The sequence below is a fragment of the Cicer arietinum genome, chromosome 1 (assembly GCF_000331145.2).
Source record: "Cicer arietinum cultivar CDC Frontier isolate Library 1 chromosome 1, Cicar.CDCFrontier_v2.0, whole genome shotgun sequence".
Taxonomy (NCBI): domain Eukaryota; kingdom Viridiplantae; phylum Streptophyta; class Magnoliopsida; order Fabales; family Fabaceae; genus Cicer; species Cicer arietinum.
In genome coordinates, this window is record NC_021160.2 from 46,897,657 (window position 1) to 46,915,447 (window position 17,791).

At 29.5% G+C, this 17,791-nt stretch overlaps 4 protein-coding genes across 4 annotated transcripts; 3 read left to right on the forward strand and 1 right to left on the reverse strand.

Moving 5' to 3' along the window:
• Positions 1-136: 136 nt before the first annotated feature.
• Positions 137-2,358, forward strand: LOC101515151 (thioredoxin-like protein CXXS1). The gene is made up of 3 exons (XM_004487560.4): positions 137-328; positions 528-650; positions 1,943-2,358. Exons 1-3 carry the CDS (start codon positions 227-229, stop codon positions 2,108-2,110), a joined length of 393 nt encoding a protein of 130 aa, XP_004487617.1. The 5' UTR covers positions 137-226; the 3' UTR covers positions 2,111-2,358.
• A 4,532-nt stretch (positions 2,359-6,890) lies between these two features.
• LOC101514826 (transcription factor ILR3-like) lies at positions 6,891-9,458 on the forward strand. Its single transcript, XM_004487559.4, has 5 exons — positions 6,891-7,151; positions 8,049-8,111; positions 8,452-8,529; positions 8,643-8,805; positions 8,993-9,458. The coding sequence occupies exons 1-5, from the start codon at positions 7,036-7,038 to the stop codon at positions 9,257-9,259; spliced, it is 687 nt and encodes a 228-aa protein (XP_004487616.1). The 5' UTR covers positions 6,891-7,035; the 3' UTR covers positions 9,260-9,458.
• A 710-nt stretch (positions 9,459-10,168) lies between these two features.
• Positions 10,169-11,694, forward strand: LOC101514187 (uncharacterized). Its single transcript, XM_004487557.4, has one exon. It carries the CDS (start codon positions 10,299-10,301, stop codon positions 11,325-11,327), a length of 1,029 nt encoding a protein of 342 aa, XP_004487614.1. The 5' UTR covers positions 10,169-10,298; the 3' UTR covers positions 11,328-11,694.
• LOC101514507 (probable galacturonosyltransferase 12) lies at positions 11,595-17,459 on the reverse strand. Its single transcript, XM_004487558.4, has 6 exons — positions 17,106-17,459; positions 14,578-14,633; positions 14,312-14,467; positions 13,348-13,938; positions 12,945-13,247; positions 11,595-12,318 (listed from the first exon to the last, which is right to left on the reverse strand). The coding sequence occupies exons 1-6, from the start codon at positions 17,314-17,316 to the stop codon at positions 12,034-12,036; spliced, it is 1,602 nt and encodes a 533-aa protein (XP_004487615.1). The 5' UTR covers positions 17,317-17,459; the 3' UTR covers positions 11,595-12,033.
• Positions 17,460-17,791: the final 332 nt, after the last annotated feature.

Sequence of the window (17,791 nt, forward strand, 5' to 3'; positions counted from 1 at the left end):
ATTGAATCAGCTAAAGCAGAGGCCCCAGTTGAAAGTTTCTTGTTGTATATTTTGTATCATATCCTGTTACATCAATATAAAAAAAAAAAAAAAAAAAATCAATAGAACGAGAAAATGAACATTTTTTTTCTTGTGCAATTTTGCTTATATAGTTAATCATATTTCCTCCAAGAGTATTTATATGCATAACACTCTTTTGAAGTAGCAACAACAACAGAAGAAAGAAATGGAGGGCCAAAAACATCACAAAAAGTCTAAGGTTATCAAAATAGACTCAAAAAAATCATGGGAACATCACATCTCTTATGCTACCAATCAAAGTTACCCTGTGAGCCTCCTTTGTTCGTTTGTTTTTTTAATTGAAATTCATTTAACTTAAATCATTTTGATTTTAATTGTTACCTCAATTGTTTTTTAAGGAACTAAATATTTTGGTCCTTTTTTTTTTTTTTTTTTTTTTTTTTTTTTTTTTTTTTGGTTTTTGGTTTTTTTTTTTTTTTTTTTTTTTTTTTTTTTTTTTTTTTAAGGTTGTGGTTCATTTCTCTGCTTTTTGGTGTGTGCCATCTATAGTTATGAATCCTTTCTTTCAAGAATTGGCTTCTAACTATCAAGATGTTCTGTTTTTGACATTGGATGTGGATGAGGTTAAGGTAATTTTATTCACACACAAAACCCTACATTTTTATTTGTCAAAATTGATTGTGCTTGATTTGGTGCTATTTCTATGATTTGATATATGCAAAGACATGCAAGTGGTATATAGAGGGAATCAAGAATTAATTAAAAAAAAGTTAATCCAAAGAGTTTATATTCTGTTCCAATGCATCACATGTTCCTTGTTTAGAGTGTTACTTAAGCTTATCTCTAATCTAATCTTCAATAAAGATACTCATGTGTTCTTAACTTTTAACAATTGGACTTTTTTTTATATAATATATCAAATGAAACTCTTTTTCAGATGATCTTAATTTTCTTTTGTCTTATTCATTGTGAACAAATCTGCAATTGCAGTCCCTTTCATTTTTCCTTCCAATTAAACGACTAATTGGGATTTTGCACCATATTGTTAAATAATAACTATAACAACGCTATAATGTTATAGTACATTAGAATTTGAATAAATTATTATTGTTCTTTGTTATATTAGGTAATATTCTTTTGGTTCATAATAGCATTCATGAAGAAAAAAATTCAAAAAGTTTGTTACTGTTTATTTTGTTAAAATATTTTTTGTTTTTATTTATTAAAATGTATTTATGTTATCTTGATTAGATATTTTTAAAGTAAATTATTGTCATAAAGAGAAAATAAAATGTTTGTGAAAAACGATTTCTATTTCTAAATATAATGAAAATAATTTTTTGATATTTTTATTGTTAATTTCTAGAAATATAGATAATTATTTGTTTTAAATTCTCTTTCCTTCTTATTAACAACTAAAATTAAGACAAGTTTTAGGAATTGAAACAATAAATGTTTTCACAATTCACAAAGTAAACTGTGAATTATTTTCTAATGTAGTTTTTTATTTTTTCAATTGTATCCTATTTTTAACTAATATCATGTGCATCACTATCAATTTATTATTCTCCACTTTTCATTTATGCTTAGTGGTTAATAAATATAATTTGATAGAATTATTATTATTTCTCTTTCATTTATTATATTGTTTTAATTAATCTTTGTAAAATAATCAAATGTGATATTTATTTTAAGACGAATAAAGTATAAAATATTATCAAATAATGATTATAATTGAATTATAACACTATTGTTACAATATTTAAACAAACTATTATTTTCTGTGATCAACACTGAAATTGACAAATAATAGATATGTTATATCTTAAGATGAAGAAATTTTCTAAGTTATATATGTGAACCCTTTTTGTACTATTGTGTACATTAATATATATATATATATGTGTGTGACTATATTTAGGAAATTGCCTCCAAGATGGAAATTAAAGCCATACCTACCTTTCTTTTGTTGAGTGGAGGAACTCATGTGGACAAAATTGTGGGTGCAAATCCTGGTGAAATAAAGAAAAAGGTTGATAATTTTATTATCTCATCTCTTTCCTACAAATCTATGGGAACAGTCAAGTGAGTTTACTAGTGACTAATTAAAGCCTACAACTTCATTATGTCATTTTAAAAATGAAACTACCATTTTATATGTGTAATTTCAGTTACCAGTGATAGTACTACTGGTTGTTGTGTGTGTGTTTGTAAAAGTGTAACTTATTGTGTATTTATTTTAAATTCTTTGTCATCAAGTGTTTCTCATTTAATATACTCTCTATATTTTGTAACTATGCGTAAACTTTCAAATTGTTTGCTATTTGTTTTACTCAATTCAATTTGTTGCTTAAACTATCAATTTCTTTATTGTTATATAGTATTTGAATATAGAAATATAATAAATATAATAAGTATTCTGTAAATTATTCTCAATTTATTCAGTTGATTCTATGGTTGCTTTCAAAATAAGAGAGGGTGGTCTAGTTCAGATACTAACTTAATAAATTGAAAATAATTTATATATTATTTATTATATTTTTATAGTTAAGTGGCCTTATAAGAAAGTAAGTAAGAATTTAGGGACTAATTAAATTGAAGGTTTACTTTTTTTTTTTTTAGTTATAACAATTAATATTTCTTTTATGATCTTATAACAATTATGTTTGATGTTGGTGTATGTAACAATAATAGTTAATTAAGTGACTCAATGTTGCCTACAATTTGATAGGCTTGAATATAAGACCCATAAATTGGATAAATTTGAAGAGTTTTTTTTTTTATTTTTTTTTTATTTTGGGTTTTTAATTTTTGATTAAAATTATTTAGAAATATAATTTTGATTTTACCTAAAATCCTTTTAATAATTGACATATCAACCCGTAACATGTCACATGTAGATGTTTTTAAAAAATAAATAAATAAAATGATAATATTGTGTATGTTTTTAAAAATAAAAGATCTAAGCGAGAAAAGGAAAAAAAGTAAAAGTGTTACAAAACAAGAGATAAAATATCTCAAGAGCATTTTTGTCTAAAAAACAATTTTATGTGATTTTTAGTTTTTTAATTCGGTTTAAATTGGAACACATCTATTTATATTGTCATTATAAAAAAGTATTATTGTGTTTGATTTGCAAAAAAAATAGTATAAAATAGAACATTACATATCAAGCATTTTTTGTCAAGAAAAAAATAATGTAAAGTTTACTGCAACGCTTTTTTATTATATATATACTAGTGTGTATATTGTATGCTTTTCTTGATAAAAAATATTAGAAATTATCAAATTTTATATTATTATTTATAAATAACAAAAATTATAAAAAATTAATAAAATTATATATAAAAAAAAAAAAGCTGAAACAAAGAGTAAAATTGGAACCGAAAAAATTATACAAAAACTTGATATCTTCTTATATAACAAGCACATAATTATGTGGAACTTCTACCATTCATAAAATGTGAGTAGTTGTTTTTCACTATGATACTGAATTCAAATTGCTTTTATCTTATGTAAAAGTTTACTTCTTTAAATAATTTTTTTTTGTTTATCTGAACAAAAATATAAGCTAAATACTACGTGTGGTCTCTTGACTTAATTTTAATTAACGTTTTAGTCTTTTATCTTTTTTTTCTTCTCGATTTGGTCATTTATCTCTAACAACATCAAATAAAGAATGAAAATATGAGTTTATTTGAAGATTTGCGTTACAAATTTGATAAAATTTGTATTATATTGAAGAATATAATTAATTTTATGAATTTTGTTTAAAATTTTTTATGAATATTTGTAAAAAAATGATAATATTGTTGACATTTTAAAACATAAAAGATCAAATTGTCACTTAAAATTAAAATAAAGGACCAAACCGAAAAAAATAAATAAAAGACTAAAATGTTAACTGAAATTAAGTTAAGGGACCCGAGTGATATTTAGCCAAAAATGTAATATAGATATTTTAAATTTTTATTTAATTAAATAAAGCTAGAAGGGATAAAGTTGTAGATAAAATCATTTAAATGAAGGGTAAAATTAGGAGAGAAAAACAACACTAACATTATTGAGATGTAGAGGAGAGAGCTGAGACTTGGGACATAGAGAGAGATAGAGATGTTAAGGAGAAAAGGGGATTTGGGCAAGATAATATATTTTATATATTTTGTATATATTTTGACCAAGCAAAGCAACACCTTGATAATGAAGTTCGACACGTTTTTAACGTTATACTACATTTATCTCGTTATTGATAAATGTAACTATTTTGTATATATGTAACTATTAGTATAGTTAATATTTTTATTTTATGTGTTATTGTTCTTAAAATGGTATTTATAACTAAATGTTTCAAAAATGTTTATAATTAAGGATTAATTAATTTGCTTGGCTAAAAAAAACATTATAATTTTTTTTATAGAGTGGTGGTGTTAATTGATTGGTTGGCTTGATGTTACTGTATTACTTTACTTTACTGTCAAGTGCTGGCAAAATGTGTTCACACATATTTTTGCTTTTTAGCGTGAAAGTTGTTTGATTGTTCAATCATGTTTTAGTGATGTTTCAACATTAAGAGTTTAATTTTTCTGTGATATCAATATAAATTTTTTATAAAGTCAGTACATCATGTTGAATTATAAAAATATTATATAAGTAGTTATAATAAAAGATAAATGTTATTTATGATTTAATAAATTGTGGTTGATTGACAATTTCATTGATAATATATATAAATTAAATTCTATCATATTAAATTTTAATATATATTTAAAAATTGTTATATAGTTTTAAATGAGACATTGTGACATGGAAGAGAAATTAAAGGATTCAGTTAAATATAAATTTGTTTGAGAGAATTTAAATTTGAATTTTAATCAAAATAATTATTAATAAAATTTTATTTATTTTTTGATTCAACTATGAATTATTATGATCTCATTTCTACAAGAGTTAAAGGGTTAAAATAATAAAATAAATAAAGAATGACGTAACTATATACAATATTGATTACTTATAGAATTATGTTAAACAGAGTTAAACTTTGTAAAGTTTAAATTTGATCTAATAAAAACAAATCAACACCTTAATCTAATTTTTTTGAAAGTTCAGTATGATGTATTAGTTTATTTAAATATTCATTTTTTATTAACTTTTAAATTAATGAATTAATAGGTCAATGAGACTATATTGTATTTTGAGATCTAACATGATATTTTAGATAATTTAACTTTATGGATCATCTACTTAAATTTTATTTTATAACAATACATATATTAAAACATGTCAAAGATTGATATTGGCTGGTATTTAAAATATTGAAATATTAACAAATTAATATAATAATAAAAATAATTTATCTATATTTACTTAAATATGTTGATTTAATAGGTAAAGATGATTTTTTTTTTATGACTTATAGTCTAATATGTTTAGTTAAACAAACATTTTAAAAAGACATTACTTTGTATATTTCAAAAAGAAAAAAAAATTGGACTAACTTGAGTTTGACATAAATTAGGCTACTAATATCGGTTAATAGGGATAGAGTTAGAATGGAGACCAATAGAGCCTATGGCTCCTCCAAAATTTTATATGTAATTTTAATAATATTCTATCGTAAATTTTTATCTTTATATTTCTTTTTATTCGAACTTTAATTATATGATATAATGAGTCTTTTTGACTTAATATATTGGGCCTTAAATATTTTTTTAATTAAATAAAATACAAAACAAGTCTTTATTAGAAACCTATTTTGTTTTATATTTCTTGCATTTGATTTTTTTTACGATATCTTTCTTGTATATGTTGTGTAACTGAAAATTTATTTATTTTTTATTAAATCATATTTTTAAATTTAGTTCTCCTATGATTAATCTTTAGCTCCATTCATGTATATTGGTTGATATAACCTATTTCCATTCATAATATCGATGAAATGTAATATAGTCCAACAAAGAGAAAAAAAAAAGTAATATTGATTATTTGAAATTTATTTCATGATAAATTATTATTACAATGAAAATATGAAACATTTTATGTAGTTATCTTTATTAAACTAACAAATCATAAATTAATATTAGTCAACTTATAACCAACTTCAACGGTAACTATTAAGTATCCAATTATATCTAGCATCGCCACAAATTAAAAATTGAGATAACATTTTTAAATTAGGATAAACAATAGAATCTAAGATAAAACAAATACAATATAGCTGAATAGTAAAAAATTATAAGAAAGAATATAAGTTGAAATCATATCAATTAAATAAATAAAAACATAAAAAGATATAGTGATTAATATGACATACTCAAATATTATTGTCATGGATAACTATATACACTCTCGAGTTGCTCGTGACTTAGAAAATATTGTAAATTTTTTTATAAGATGATGGTAAAGAAACAAAAGCTAACCAAACACATTTAATAAAATAATATTTGCTAGGAAAAAAAAAAGGAAGAAGGAAACCTTCTTAATTTGGATTTTTTGCGCTGCTTGTTTTCTTTTCTGGGTAAAGTTCTTATTCCCTTTTCTTCGTTTTCATTTTAATTACTTTAATAAATTTCTTTTCATTTAAAAGAAAACTTTGAATCCACGTAACAGGCTGTGAAGCCCAAGCCGAAGCCCGAAGTTGGGTAGCGTTTAGTTGTAAAAGAATCTTTGAGCACTTAGCACTTTGTTTATGTCACCAAAAATTTCCATTTTCTTCGCATATCTCGTCCCATCACAAAATTATATTCCCCTTTTTACCACCACAAAAGGAAATTAAAATTTAAAACAAAAACGCAAAAATCCACTCTTTATTTCTCAACCCCCAAACGTGCTTATCATTTTTTCAACCAAAAAATCTTTCATTAGCCATCAATCTCTTTCTTCCCCACTAAAATAATAACAACGATAATCACTTCAATTTTATTTTATTTAAATAAAACGAAAATAAAAGAAAAAGAAAAAGAAAAAGAAATTCCCTTTCATCGCCGCCGGGAAAATTCTCAGTTTCCCGGGAAAATCATGGTTTCCCCGGAAAACACCAATTGGCTTTTTGATTACGCTTTGATGGACGATATTCCCGTCCCTGATGGCTCCTTCAACTTCACGTGGCCCCCACCGGACCCTTCCAATGTTGGGTGGGTAATCTTATCGTTCCCCAATTGGTTTTCTTCATGATGAATTCAAAGTTCAAGCTCTCTGATAAATTAGGGTTTCTATTTGACTTCATGTTCTTGCCCCTTCCTTCATATTTATGGCTGATTGTTTTGCTTATGTAAATTTGAATTTTTATTTTATTTTTAGTGCACCTTTGCATAATTTCGTGATTTAGTTGGAGAACTCTGTTTTTACGTTTAATTCTTATAAATTGTGGTGGTTTTCACCGTTGTTCCGTTGTTTGTGCTGTTTTGTGTACTTGGGGTTATTATGAATATGTAGTAGAGCTTGAGTTAGGTTGAACATAGATACAAGTGTCACCACCTATGTACCAGTGTCACTTCATATCGTGTTTGGTGTCCGACACGTGTCACTCACATATATTACATTCAATTACTTCTTTTGTTCAAAATATTACCGGTATTGAATTGTAAGTGTCGGTGTTGTCTCGGGTGTCTGTGTCAGTGTTTCATAAGTCACTACTGCAACTTTTGAATTGCTTAATGATGTTGTTGAAACTTCTGCTCTGCATATGTTGGTGCATTTGATTGTCTGTGCAGCCTTGTTTCCAAGAGCTGTGGATATTGCCATAAGCTGGGTGTGCAAATTGATTATCTACTACCTTTGTATTATGGAAAATTGCGAGCAAATGCAACTGTAATTATGGTTGCGGTGTGATTGTAGTGACCCCAAATGCTTTGATGTTATAGCTGCGGATTGCAATTTAAAGCCATGCATGAAATTTCCTATACCTTGGAATTTTAGGTTTTGGTTTGAGAATGAGAAATAATTATGCTATATATAAATATCTCTCATCCTGTAGTATTTATTTATATACTAAGTTGTGCTTCTGTTTATATGTTACTTTCTGTTCCCAGTGTTGAAATTGATGGCTCTCTGGGGGATTCTGATGGTATCAAAGATCCTGGTTCGAAGAAGAGGTACACTATTTTTCATTAAAGTTGATTAATTAATAAAAAAACACATAATCTTCATATGTAGTGTAGCCATTTAGCATCAACTAACTTACAGGTTTTAGGTAGTATACTTGAGTCAAATTGAAAATTTAACATGGTTTCAAAAGTGAATATAATAAGCAATAGAATCATTGGTTCAGCGGCTTCAATAAAAAAATTTCCTTGACAAATCCTATTTGCATGTATCTTATCTATCTTGCCCAAATATGACATTACTTTATTGTTCTTAAAGTTGAGTGGATCCAATCTAGATACTTATTATTACAAAAATTTATCCCATTTATCTAGTTTTTTCCTGTTGCAGGGGTAGATCGGATTCATGTGCTCCTTCCAGCTCTAAGGCGTGTCGAGAGAAGTTGCGGAGGGATAGGCTGAATGACAAGTAAACATTTGAATCCCTACCAGCATGCCCCTTTTTATTTTTCTTTACGTACTTGTTGGGTTTCTCTGTAGATGTGCATTTGGGCATGTATCTAATATGGTTGACATGGATAGGTTTGTTGAATTAGGCTCAATCTTGGAGCCTGGAAGGCCTCCCAAAACAGACAAAGCTGCAATTCTGATTGACGCTGTCCGAATGGTGACACAATTGCGAGGTGAAGCTCAGAAGTTGAAAGCCTCAAATTCAAGTCTTCAAGAGAAGATTAAAGAGTTAAAGGTGAGGCCTCAATTATATACAGTAATTTTCTTTAGGAGATGGAAGGACTTGCTGGAATGTCTATATTCTAGATCATTTCATTTCCCTTGATTTTTATGTTTTAACAGCAATATTTTGTCTTATCAGGGACTAAAATATCACATTGACCTTATATAACACTAAATATTGAATTCTATCTACTATGCAGGTCGAGAAGAATGAACTCCGTGATGAGAAACAGAGGCTTAAGGCCGATAAAGAGAAGTTGGAGCAGCAGGTGAAATCAATGAATACCCAACCTGGTTTCTTGACACCCCCTCCTGCAATCCCTGCTGCATTTGCTCCACAAGGCCAAGCCCCTAGCAACAAGTTAATGCCTTTCATTAGTTACCCTGGAGTTGCAATGTGGCAATTTGTGCCACCGGCAACCATGGATATCTCACAGGATCATGAACTCCGCCCACCAGTTGCCTAAGTTGGCACTGACTGTACAATTTTTTGGGATTCTATTATGGCCTAAAAGTTGTATTCCTTCCCCATATGCTCTTGCCTTTTAGTTATTTATCATGTATTCTAACTGGTATTTGCTATTATGAAGTCTGATACTATTATTATGAAGCAATGCTGATATTTGCTTGTAAATGTTAATAACCTTGTCTGGTTGTCTTCTCTCAGCTTTAATGTTTATTGCTGGTTTCAATATATCCGAAGTCAAGTACAGCAAAAAGTTGCTTTGGTTTAGTCCCACTAAAATGGAAGAATGCATTCTAGCCAACTTCTATTGCTTTAAGTTTGCACAGACATTTTTTTTCATTAGAAAAATATTGACTTAAGTTTATTTGAAAAAAAAAAGAATTACTAAAATCAGCCTAATGGAAGTTTCTTCGTCCTAACAATAGATGTCGTGACTAGATAGACTTGGTTTTTCTAAAGTGAGCAATTTACTAGTAATTTTAATTATTAATTTATTCATTAATGGTTAAGCTTAATTCATTATCAGCTGTTGATGAACAATTTTTTCATTGGAGACTGACATTTTGATATATTCATAATTTGTTATGCATGTCTACTTAACATTAATTATTGATTTATTTATTAAGAATTGATATTATTGCCTTTATATTGAAGAAATGATATATTATCGATTTTATCCTTTATATTGAATTGTTCATTTTACACGAGTTAAATCCTAACAAGATGTATGTGAAGAAAGAAATGCGATTTGTTGAAGACTTTTGGTAGTAGGGCTTGATTTTAAAGTGAGACAGTAATACGTATCTGTTTTGTATTTCATAATTTTTTTTAAATATATATCTTTGTTTACTTTACTTTTTTTCAATGACAGCAACAGTAGGAAGGAAGTTATAACTATTATCCTCCACCACTTGTTGACGTATTGCGAGGCTATGAGCAAGAGGTACATCTTGATATCTTATCCTGATAGAACTTTTGGACAACTGTTTCATATCAAAACTATCACACACCTTGATCCTCTGTTTTAAAAAGCTTAATAAATGGCATCATCTTTTCTTCACACAACTCATACACAATCTACCAAAATTTCAAAGCCATCATCAGGCATACCTGCAAACTCCAAATCCAATATCAAATTTACATCAATCCAAATTCCTACTCATAATCAACACAAACACTGCCATATATCCTGCATTCCTCGAAGTCCTAATGTTCCCCTCAAAGCTACATCCACATCTATTCATTCTTCACTCTCTTCCCCTAACCCACCCATATCAAAGGAAGATGCCATATTTCAAGCCAAAACATCCCTTTCAACTACCTTAGAGAAGCCCCTCAACAACCCCAAACTAATAGGAAAAATCAAGAAACTGAGGCAGCCCAAATTCCGGGTCGAAATTCCGGTCGTCGATGACTCTCCAGATTCACTTTCAAAACTTGCTCTTGATATTTTTGGGGACATACCCATCAAAAGAAAAGGCTCTCTCATTAAGATCTTAATCCTTTGGCCTAATGATAGTTTAAAAAAAGCTGCCTTTTTTGCATTTCAGTCTCATTCAAACAACCAAGTTGAACACATTGACATTCCTTCAGTTGCAAAAACTAACCCCAAAGTCTTGAATTCTGCTGATGTGGCGATATTTTTGGTGCCAGAGAGTACCCAATTGAAAATGGTGAAAATGGTGAGTGATGCTTTTTATCCAAAGCCAGTGGTTATGTTGAACCCAAAATGGGCATTTGAGGAAGAGGACAACTTTGGTGATCTAAGTGGGTTTGTGAGTTCTTTTGAAGTTGTTTATTCTTTTATGGGGTTGGAGGTGAGAGGGATCTTGAGCAAAAGAAAAGGTGTGATTTTTAAGTGTGTGAGAGATGGGGTTGTGAGTGGAGAGAAGTGGAACGTTCTTGTAGAAGAAGAGGGGGAAATGAAGGTGATTTCTTCATTCAAGGTTAGGCCAACTATTGGTCAAGTTGAGAATGTTTTGTACAATTTGATGGCAATCAATTCGCCTTTAACCAAGTCTGCAAAGTTCATCAAGGAATTGGTATCAAATGTGACAGGGAAAAAGTGAAATGAACTGAAGGATTGATCTTCAACTTCAAGGTATCTGATTCACATGAATTGTGAATACAACATGTTTGTGAATATGTCACATTGAATGTAGAGCACTGGTATGAATCTATATGACCATTATATGAAGATAACATGTAGTTGTTCTCACCAATTTTGAATGAGAAATGAAATTACTTTCAAGGGATAACCTTAAGTTCTTGATATTCTGTGTAATTATATAACATTTGATGTTATGTAAGTAAAATGCAAGATACTACTGTCTAAATATGAAATACAAGATAATAAGCTCTCTTGTTAGCTTGATATATTTTATGTAAACAGAAACAAAATTCCATAAAAATGGTACTTTGGTCTCTCTTTTATTTCATCATCTTATAAAAACTAATTGTTAAACCTTGAGGGTTTTTTTACTCAAAAAAGCTGTGTTCTATTAATACATACATATACGATCTACAAACTCTCATACTTACAATATGGATTTAAGAGAAAAAGAATATGAGGATTTCAACAGAACATAGGGAGTTAAATGTAACATTTTAAAGCAAGAAAGGAGCATCATGCCACATGAATTGTTGTCTCTGTGTTGTCATGGAAGGCCTAATTAGTTGAAGAACTCTCTCATTTTCATTTTCCATTGGATTACAAATTCCATTTCTTCAACTCGTCAACGTCGACGTCAAATTTTCTCTCAAGATATTTATAATCTATGATGCCCTAATCTGACAGCTTTTAATGAACTTATCTGAGAAGTCAACATATTTTGTCCACAATGGCCTTAGTTGTGGAAAAGCTATGTCTAGCCATGGCTTTGCCCTGCCATTGAAATGGATGACACCAGCATTCTCAACATCAGCAGAACTTGTATTTTCCTGATATCCCAATCCCAGCATGTGCCAGAAAGGATTTATAATGTGGACATGACCATGAAATGCTATCAATCCTGGAGGTAATGTCCCTAGCTGCCACAAACTCAGGTCTGATTTAATATTCTGCATAAAGCAAAATAAAAATATGAATATATTTTATCATATCAACTATCACTTTTATGAAAACTCAATTATATTGACATATTTGAACTATACAAAATGTAGCTTGACTCTTTTCTTTTTCGTTTGTCTTTACTGTATTATGGTAGACTATGAAGCACTAACACAGACACCGGACATGACACTGACACGTAGAACCAATAATTATTTATGAAAATATAAGTGATTGAATGTAACCACAAGTGTCACTGTTAGACACTAGACATGCCTTTGAACCAAGGTGTCAATGCTACATAGATGGTAGAAGGGGAGCCTTGGCGCAACGATTGAAGCTGCTGCCATGTGACCGGAGGTCACAGGCTTGAGTTGCATAATCAAGCTCTTACAAACAGAAGGTCATGCTGCCTATATAGATCTGCAATTGGTGTGACTTTTTCTTTGGACTGCGCTATGGAGGGAGCTCTATAGCACAGTTATCCATTTTTTTTTATGTATTATGGTAGTTGTAGAATGTAAGACACACATTCCACCGGGGTCTAGTGCAAGTAGTTGGTGTGTAATGTGTGTGTTGTAAATCCTGAGGTACCGAATGCGATTCGCACTCAAAAAGAAATGTAAAACACACATACCTGCTCAACCCAATAATGGTATGTATTGCTTATATTGGTCTTCCTCCAAGCCTCCAAATCAAAAATGTTCATGCCATAGGCCCAAGCACATTCATTGGGATTGAAATTTTTGGATATTAAAGGGTGGGAAAAGTTCAAGTAGCTTTTCAACCTCTTTGACATCACAAACTTGTCTTCTCCATTACATGTTTCCACTGCTCCATTGACTTTTCCATTCATGTCAATGTCCCAAAGAGGTGTAAGATCAGTTTGTACCACAATGTCATCGTCAAGGAAGACCACCTTGTTAAGACTTGGAAACAACTGTTATGAAAAAGGATCATTGCAGTAAGCATCACAGGCACAAAAAATTTACTTGGTATCAAACGAAAATATGTTTTACTTGCTATGCTATCTCTTTTACCTCTGGTAGATGTATCCTAATGTGGTTCATCACTGAATTATACTTAGGACTAAGTGCTTGTAGTTTTGATGCAATAACTCTCGGCTTCTCAGAGGTATTTGCAACTATAGCCGACGAACCTCCTCTAAACTGCGACCGAACCTTCTGATCTTTCTCCATTGCTTCTAAAACTGGTACCTTTCCCTTTGTAAACCAATCGAAATGGTGCAATGGCTTAACCTCAATCACAGCAGGCAATAAAGGATGCAATGAGAACCAAGCCTGCATTGGATAATAAGTCTTTCGGTCTGTAATTATGTGCAGAACAACCTTCTTAGGCTGTAAACAGTTGCGAACAAGCGATGTTGCAACCACCGAGGCAGCGAGCACATTATCCGAGGCTAGGACAAAGTGGAAGTAGGAATTGTCAACAAGGGCAGGAACTAGTTCTGCAGACGGTAGCTGAAGGCGTGCTGCTGCATTGTTGGTGTGCTCATGTGCCAGCCTCAAGTCAAGGCAATGAAGTTGTTTTGGTATGCTGCTTGATGCTACATGGCGATATAAATATTCTTGGATTTTCGCCAACCTAGTCCTTTGTTCCATAAGGGTTACCTGATAAATGTTCATTTTTTCATTACGGGATACTTCAACTTAAAAAAACTGTAAGAAATTCAATAGAATTAAGGTATATTTGGATTGACTTATTTAAGCTTATCTACTAACACAAACACTTGTGAAACTGTTTCGAAGAGCTTATGGAAACAACTTATAAGTTGTCCATAAGTTAAACTGCTTTCAGCTTATGTTCGTAAGAGCTTATAGATTATATGAAAACAAGTTGATTTTATTTATTTTTTGTTATAGAAATAACTTATACATAAATATTTATATGATGAACGCTTATGTTATAAGCACTTAATTAAGCTATTTATCCAAATATAGTCTTATTTCCTCTATTTAAAAAGAAGAGGAGAGTGTGGTGTACCATTTCTCTTAGTTTAACTGCAAATGTCTTGGCATCATATCCACCTTCCTTCATTTTAACCATGAACTCTTCTAAAGTTTGTGGAATATCAGACCTTCCCTTTAGTTCATCATTGCCAAGGGGTTCATCTAAAGTTTGGTATATCACTTCTGGGACCTATGAAAAGCCCATGTCATTTTCGGCCACCAATAGAAATTCAAAGTAAAATAATTGGAAAAGTTGAAATGGAAATAATTTTCAGCCAAAAAGTAGAGTCAAGAGATTACAGTTGATTCAGGTAGTCTACCCAAAATCCTTGGTCCTAACTTCTTTCCTAGACAACCTGCAAATATAATTTGAAGTTAATCAAAATGTCCTATATATATATATATATATATATATACCAATATGAGTTTGATAGGGATATACATTTTTAGTGTAAATTCGACGTCCAATGAAAACTTATTATATTGTCATAAAAATTCTTTTTGTAACCACGTATTAAAAATAACTGCAAAACACTGAGTTCTCATTGGACCTTTGAGTAAAATTAGTAATGTCAAAGTTGTAATCAGTCTAAGAAGCTCACTGATTTCCGACAGTAACTATTCAACTTTTACAAAATACATACAGTTTAGTTCTGACAAAAGTGATAATATAAAAGAATCTATTATAAGATATTTGTATTCTTGTTTGTTTGATGTGTCTTTTATTACAGATTCATAGTTTTCACTTGGATCTTCCAGGGCTGTATAAAGAATAGTAATACTGCATTTTCTGATCAAATAAGCAAACTTAGTATCAACTAAGATTTAAAAACAACAAATGCACCTTTCCATTTGTTGTTACAAGTTCCCTAAATTTATACAATGTCGACAACATTTTATGGATTTGTTCGAGGAGAAGGAATGCAGCCAAAATAGACATTTAAATTATTGAAGTTCAAACCCTGCAAAAAAATAACATGCTTTGATAGACTAGTGCTATTTGTGGTCCCCATATCATATTTAAAATTCACTCGAAATTTTAACAATGACAAAAGCATAATAAGTTAATGGTTTTTTAGTCTTTGGGGTGGGAACAATGACTTGATAGTTTGATAAAAAAAAATCAGAGAAAATAAATGTGTTTATTAAAACTCAACGTGTTTCGATACTACTCAAGTCACCGCTTAGCCGTACAGACCAAAGAAATCATGAACTTATCCTTTTAAAGAGTATCGTTAATTATCGTTAGAATTTCAAATAATTTTGAAATATTGATTAACGGTGAACCGGATGTAAAAATCTTCCACTATAGAATTTGTCTACTTTGAACCCTCACCTCACATCTTGTTGCACTTTCTCTAGTGCACACCTCCATGTGATTGACTTCAGGGGCACGAACCCACTCATATGTGAGGGGTGCACATGCAAACTCTGAACTATAAAAACTACACTTACCATCTTATTTCATTTGATTTTTGTCCACCCTGTTTAATTTTGCATCTTAACCAAAGATTCTATCACTTCTAATTTTTGTAGGCGTGGAAGTAATTTTCAAATGTGATTCTTTCTACATAATTAGCAGTAAACGTTTTCTTCTAACAAAAAAAAAAATAGTAGTAAACTTATATGATGGCTGTTCCTTATGTTGTATTTTGATGTAGTGCACCAGTGAATTTTTTAATTTATTGAAATGCATTCTCTTTGCCTATGCAAAAAAAAATCTACAGCTCTACTTATGTATGTCTCATCGTTTTCTGGCCAGTAGACTATCAAATCACTTTTTTTTAGTGCTATCAAATCACTTGTGTTTTTTTATTTATTTAATTAGTTTGTCTTTTTTTCTTTGTTCACGGTTATTTGTATTGAGTACTGACCAAGTGAATGTAAACTTTCAAATCGGTTTTACTATTTTCATGACTTTATTTATTTATTACAATTATTATTTGAAATTCTCTTAAATATAAATGTAGAACTAACCCATGCTCTGGATCTTACATTTTGAGAATTAGTACTAGAGGATAATTATATTAAAATTAAATAATTTTAATATAGTATACAGTAATCGTTAAATGAAATCAAAAAGTTTGCACCCTAATTAAGGGTTTTAAGCATAGGGATGAAAAAATATTATATTTATATGCATTCCTAGATAAAATCTACCATGAACACAAGATGAATAGTTTAATAAATATGTATAGGTAAAATAGATATTTAAACAATATATTATATAATAGATATTGAGGCGGATGTTGTTGTATTTACATTTGCAAATATTTGTATCCTTAGTAAATGATTAAAATCCTTATTATTGTGTTGTAAAGGAGGATGGAAAAGTATTTTGTAATAATGCATTCTGTTTGTGTTACTTTATTTATGATTTTTTAAGATGAAATGTTGTGATGCACTCTATTTATGTTTTAATGTATTTATGTTTTTTTTTTTTGGCAAAAGAGGAGAATATATATATATATATATATATATATATATATATATATATTTGTAAAAAAATGACTTTTTTGAAATATTTGATATCTACAAATATCTAATATATATGAAAAATTCAAAATCCACTAATTAAATACTCATCTAACAAATGAGAAATGAAAGCCTTAATACGTCACTTGTATATATCAGAAATGGAAGCCTTACTATCAAAGTATGGCACAATCACTATAGTTATTTAATTATAACTTAAAATTTAATAATCAAATTTATCAAGTTTAAAATATGAATCATATGATATATTCATCCAACGACTCTGACTTTGTAATTTATATATATGAATGCATGATATTAAAATCTGAGGCAAGAGAGGGAAGAGTAAGTACCTATGGTAGAGCACTTGTTTTCTCCATCAATGCCATCCACAGCTGTTAAAACAAACACAAACCTTAGAAGAAAAGTGAAGAACAAGAGTGAATAGAATAGCATCCTATAAGAAACTCTCCTTGATGCAACTTTCACTTTCATAAACTCTTTAAGTCCTTTCCCTTGAAGCACAGTAACATGTCTCAAACTTGGTGATATATGAAGCTGCATTTTTTTTCAAAACACACAAAAACAAAAGAGGAAAATAGAATGAGGTAGAGCAAAACAATAACCAAAACCAAATGAAATGAAAAAAAAATGTGTTCCTCCTCTTCCTTGAAGGTTTTTGATATGTTATTTCAAGGTTGCTATCTTTCACCTAACCTTGCTTAGCATTTGGGTCATGCATGTCAAAATGGTGTTTGAGTTTTTTTTTATAATATATTTATTTATTTATATTTTTTTTTTGAGGTGAATTTGAGGGTTGTTAAATAGAAAGAGACATTGGACTAAGAAAGAGAGGATGTTGTTTGGTTCAAGTTTTGTTTATTAATTGGCTTGATTTTGAAGTAGGGAAGTTGAGAAAGAAAATAATAGAATAGAAGAAGAGGAAAATAAAATTAGATATTGTAATAAGTTTGGGTTTGTTTGGTGTATCTATGCTTGGCTTTGCCTCAACATTAAGCTTTTTAGTATATAGAAATTG

Excerpts from the sequence above, each read along its gene's own strand:
- LOC101515151 (XM_004487560.4), top strand. The coding sequence starts at position 227 with ATGGAGGGCCAAAAACATCACAAAAAGTCTAAGGTTATCAAAATAGAC. Across the intron at positions 329-527 it reads CTACCAATCAAAGTTACCCT|GTTGTGGTTCATTTCTCTGC; the intron begins GTGAGCCTCCTT and ends TTTTTTTTTAAG. Across the intron at positions 651-1,942 it reads TGGATGTGGATGAGGTTAAG|GAAATTGCCTCCAAGATGGA; the intron begins GTAATTTTATTC and ends GACTATATTTAG.
- LOC101514826 (XM_004487559.4), top strand. The coding sequence starts at position 7,036 with ATGGTTTCCCCGGAAAACACCAATTGGCTTTTTGATTACGCTTTGATG. Across the intron at positions 8,530-8,642 it reads AGGGATAGGCTGAATGACAA|GTTTGTTGAATTAGGCTCAA; the intron begins GTAAACATTTGA and ends TGACATGGATAG. Across the intron at positions 8,806-8,992 it reads AGAAGATTAAAGAGTTAAAG|GTCGAGAAGAATGAACTCCG; the intron begins GTGAGGCCTCAA and ends TCTACTATGCAG.
- LOC101514187 (XM_004487557.4), top strand. The coding sequence starts at position 10,299 with ATGGCATCATCTTTTCTTCACACAACTCATACACAATCTACCAAAATT.
- LOC101514507 (XM_004487558.4), bottom strand. The coding sequence starts at position 17,316 with ATGCAGCTTCATATATCACCAAGTTTGAGACATGTTACTGTGCTTCAA. Across the intron at positions 14,634-17,105 it reads AAACAAGTGCTCTACCATAG|GTTGTCTAGGAAAGAAGTTA; the intron begins GTACTTACTCTT and ends TTATATTTGCAG. Across the intron at positions 14,468-14,577 it reads GTAGACTACCTGAATCAACT|GTCCCAGAAGTGATATACCA; the intron begins GTAATCTCTTGA and ends GGCTTTTCATAG.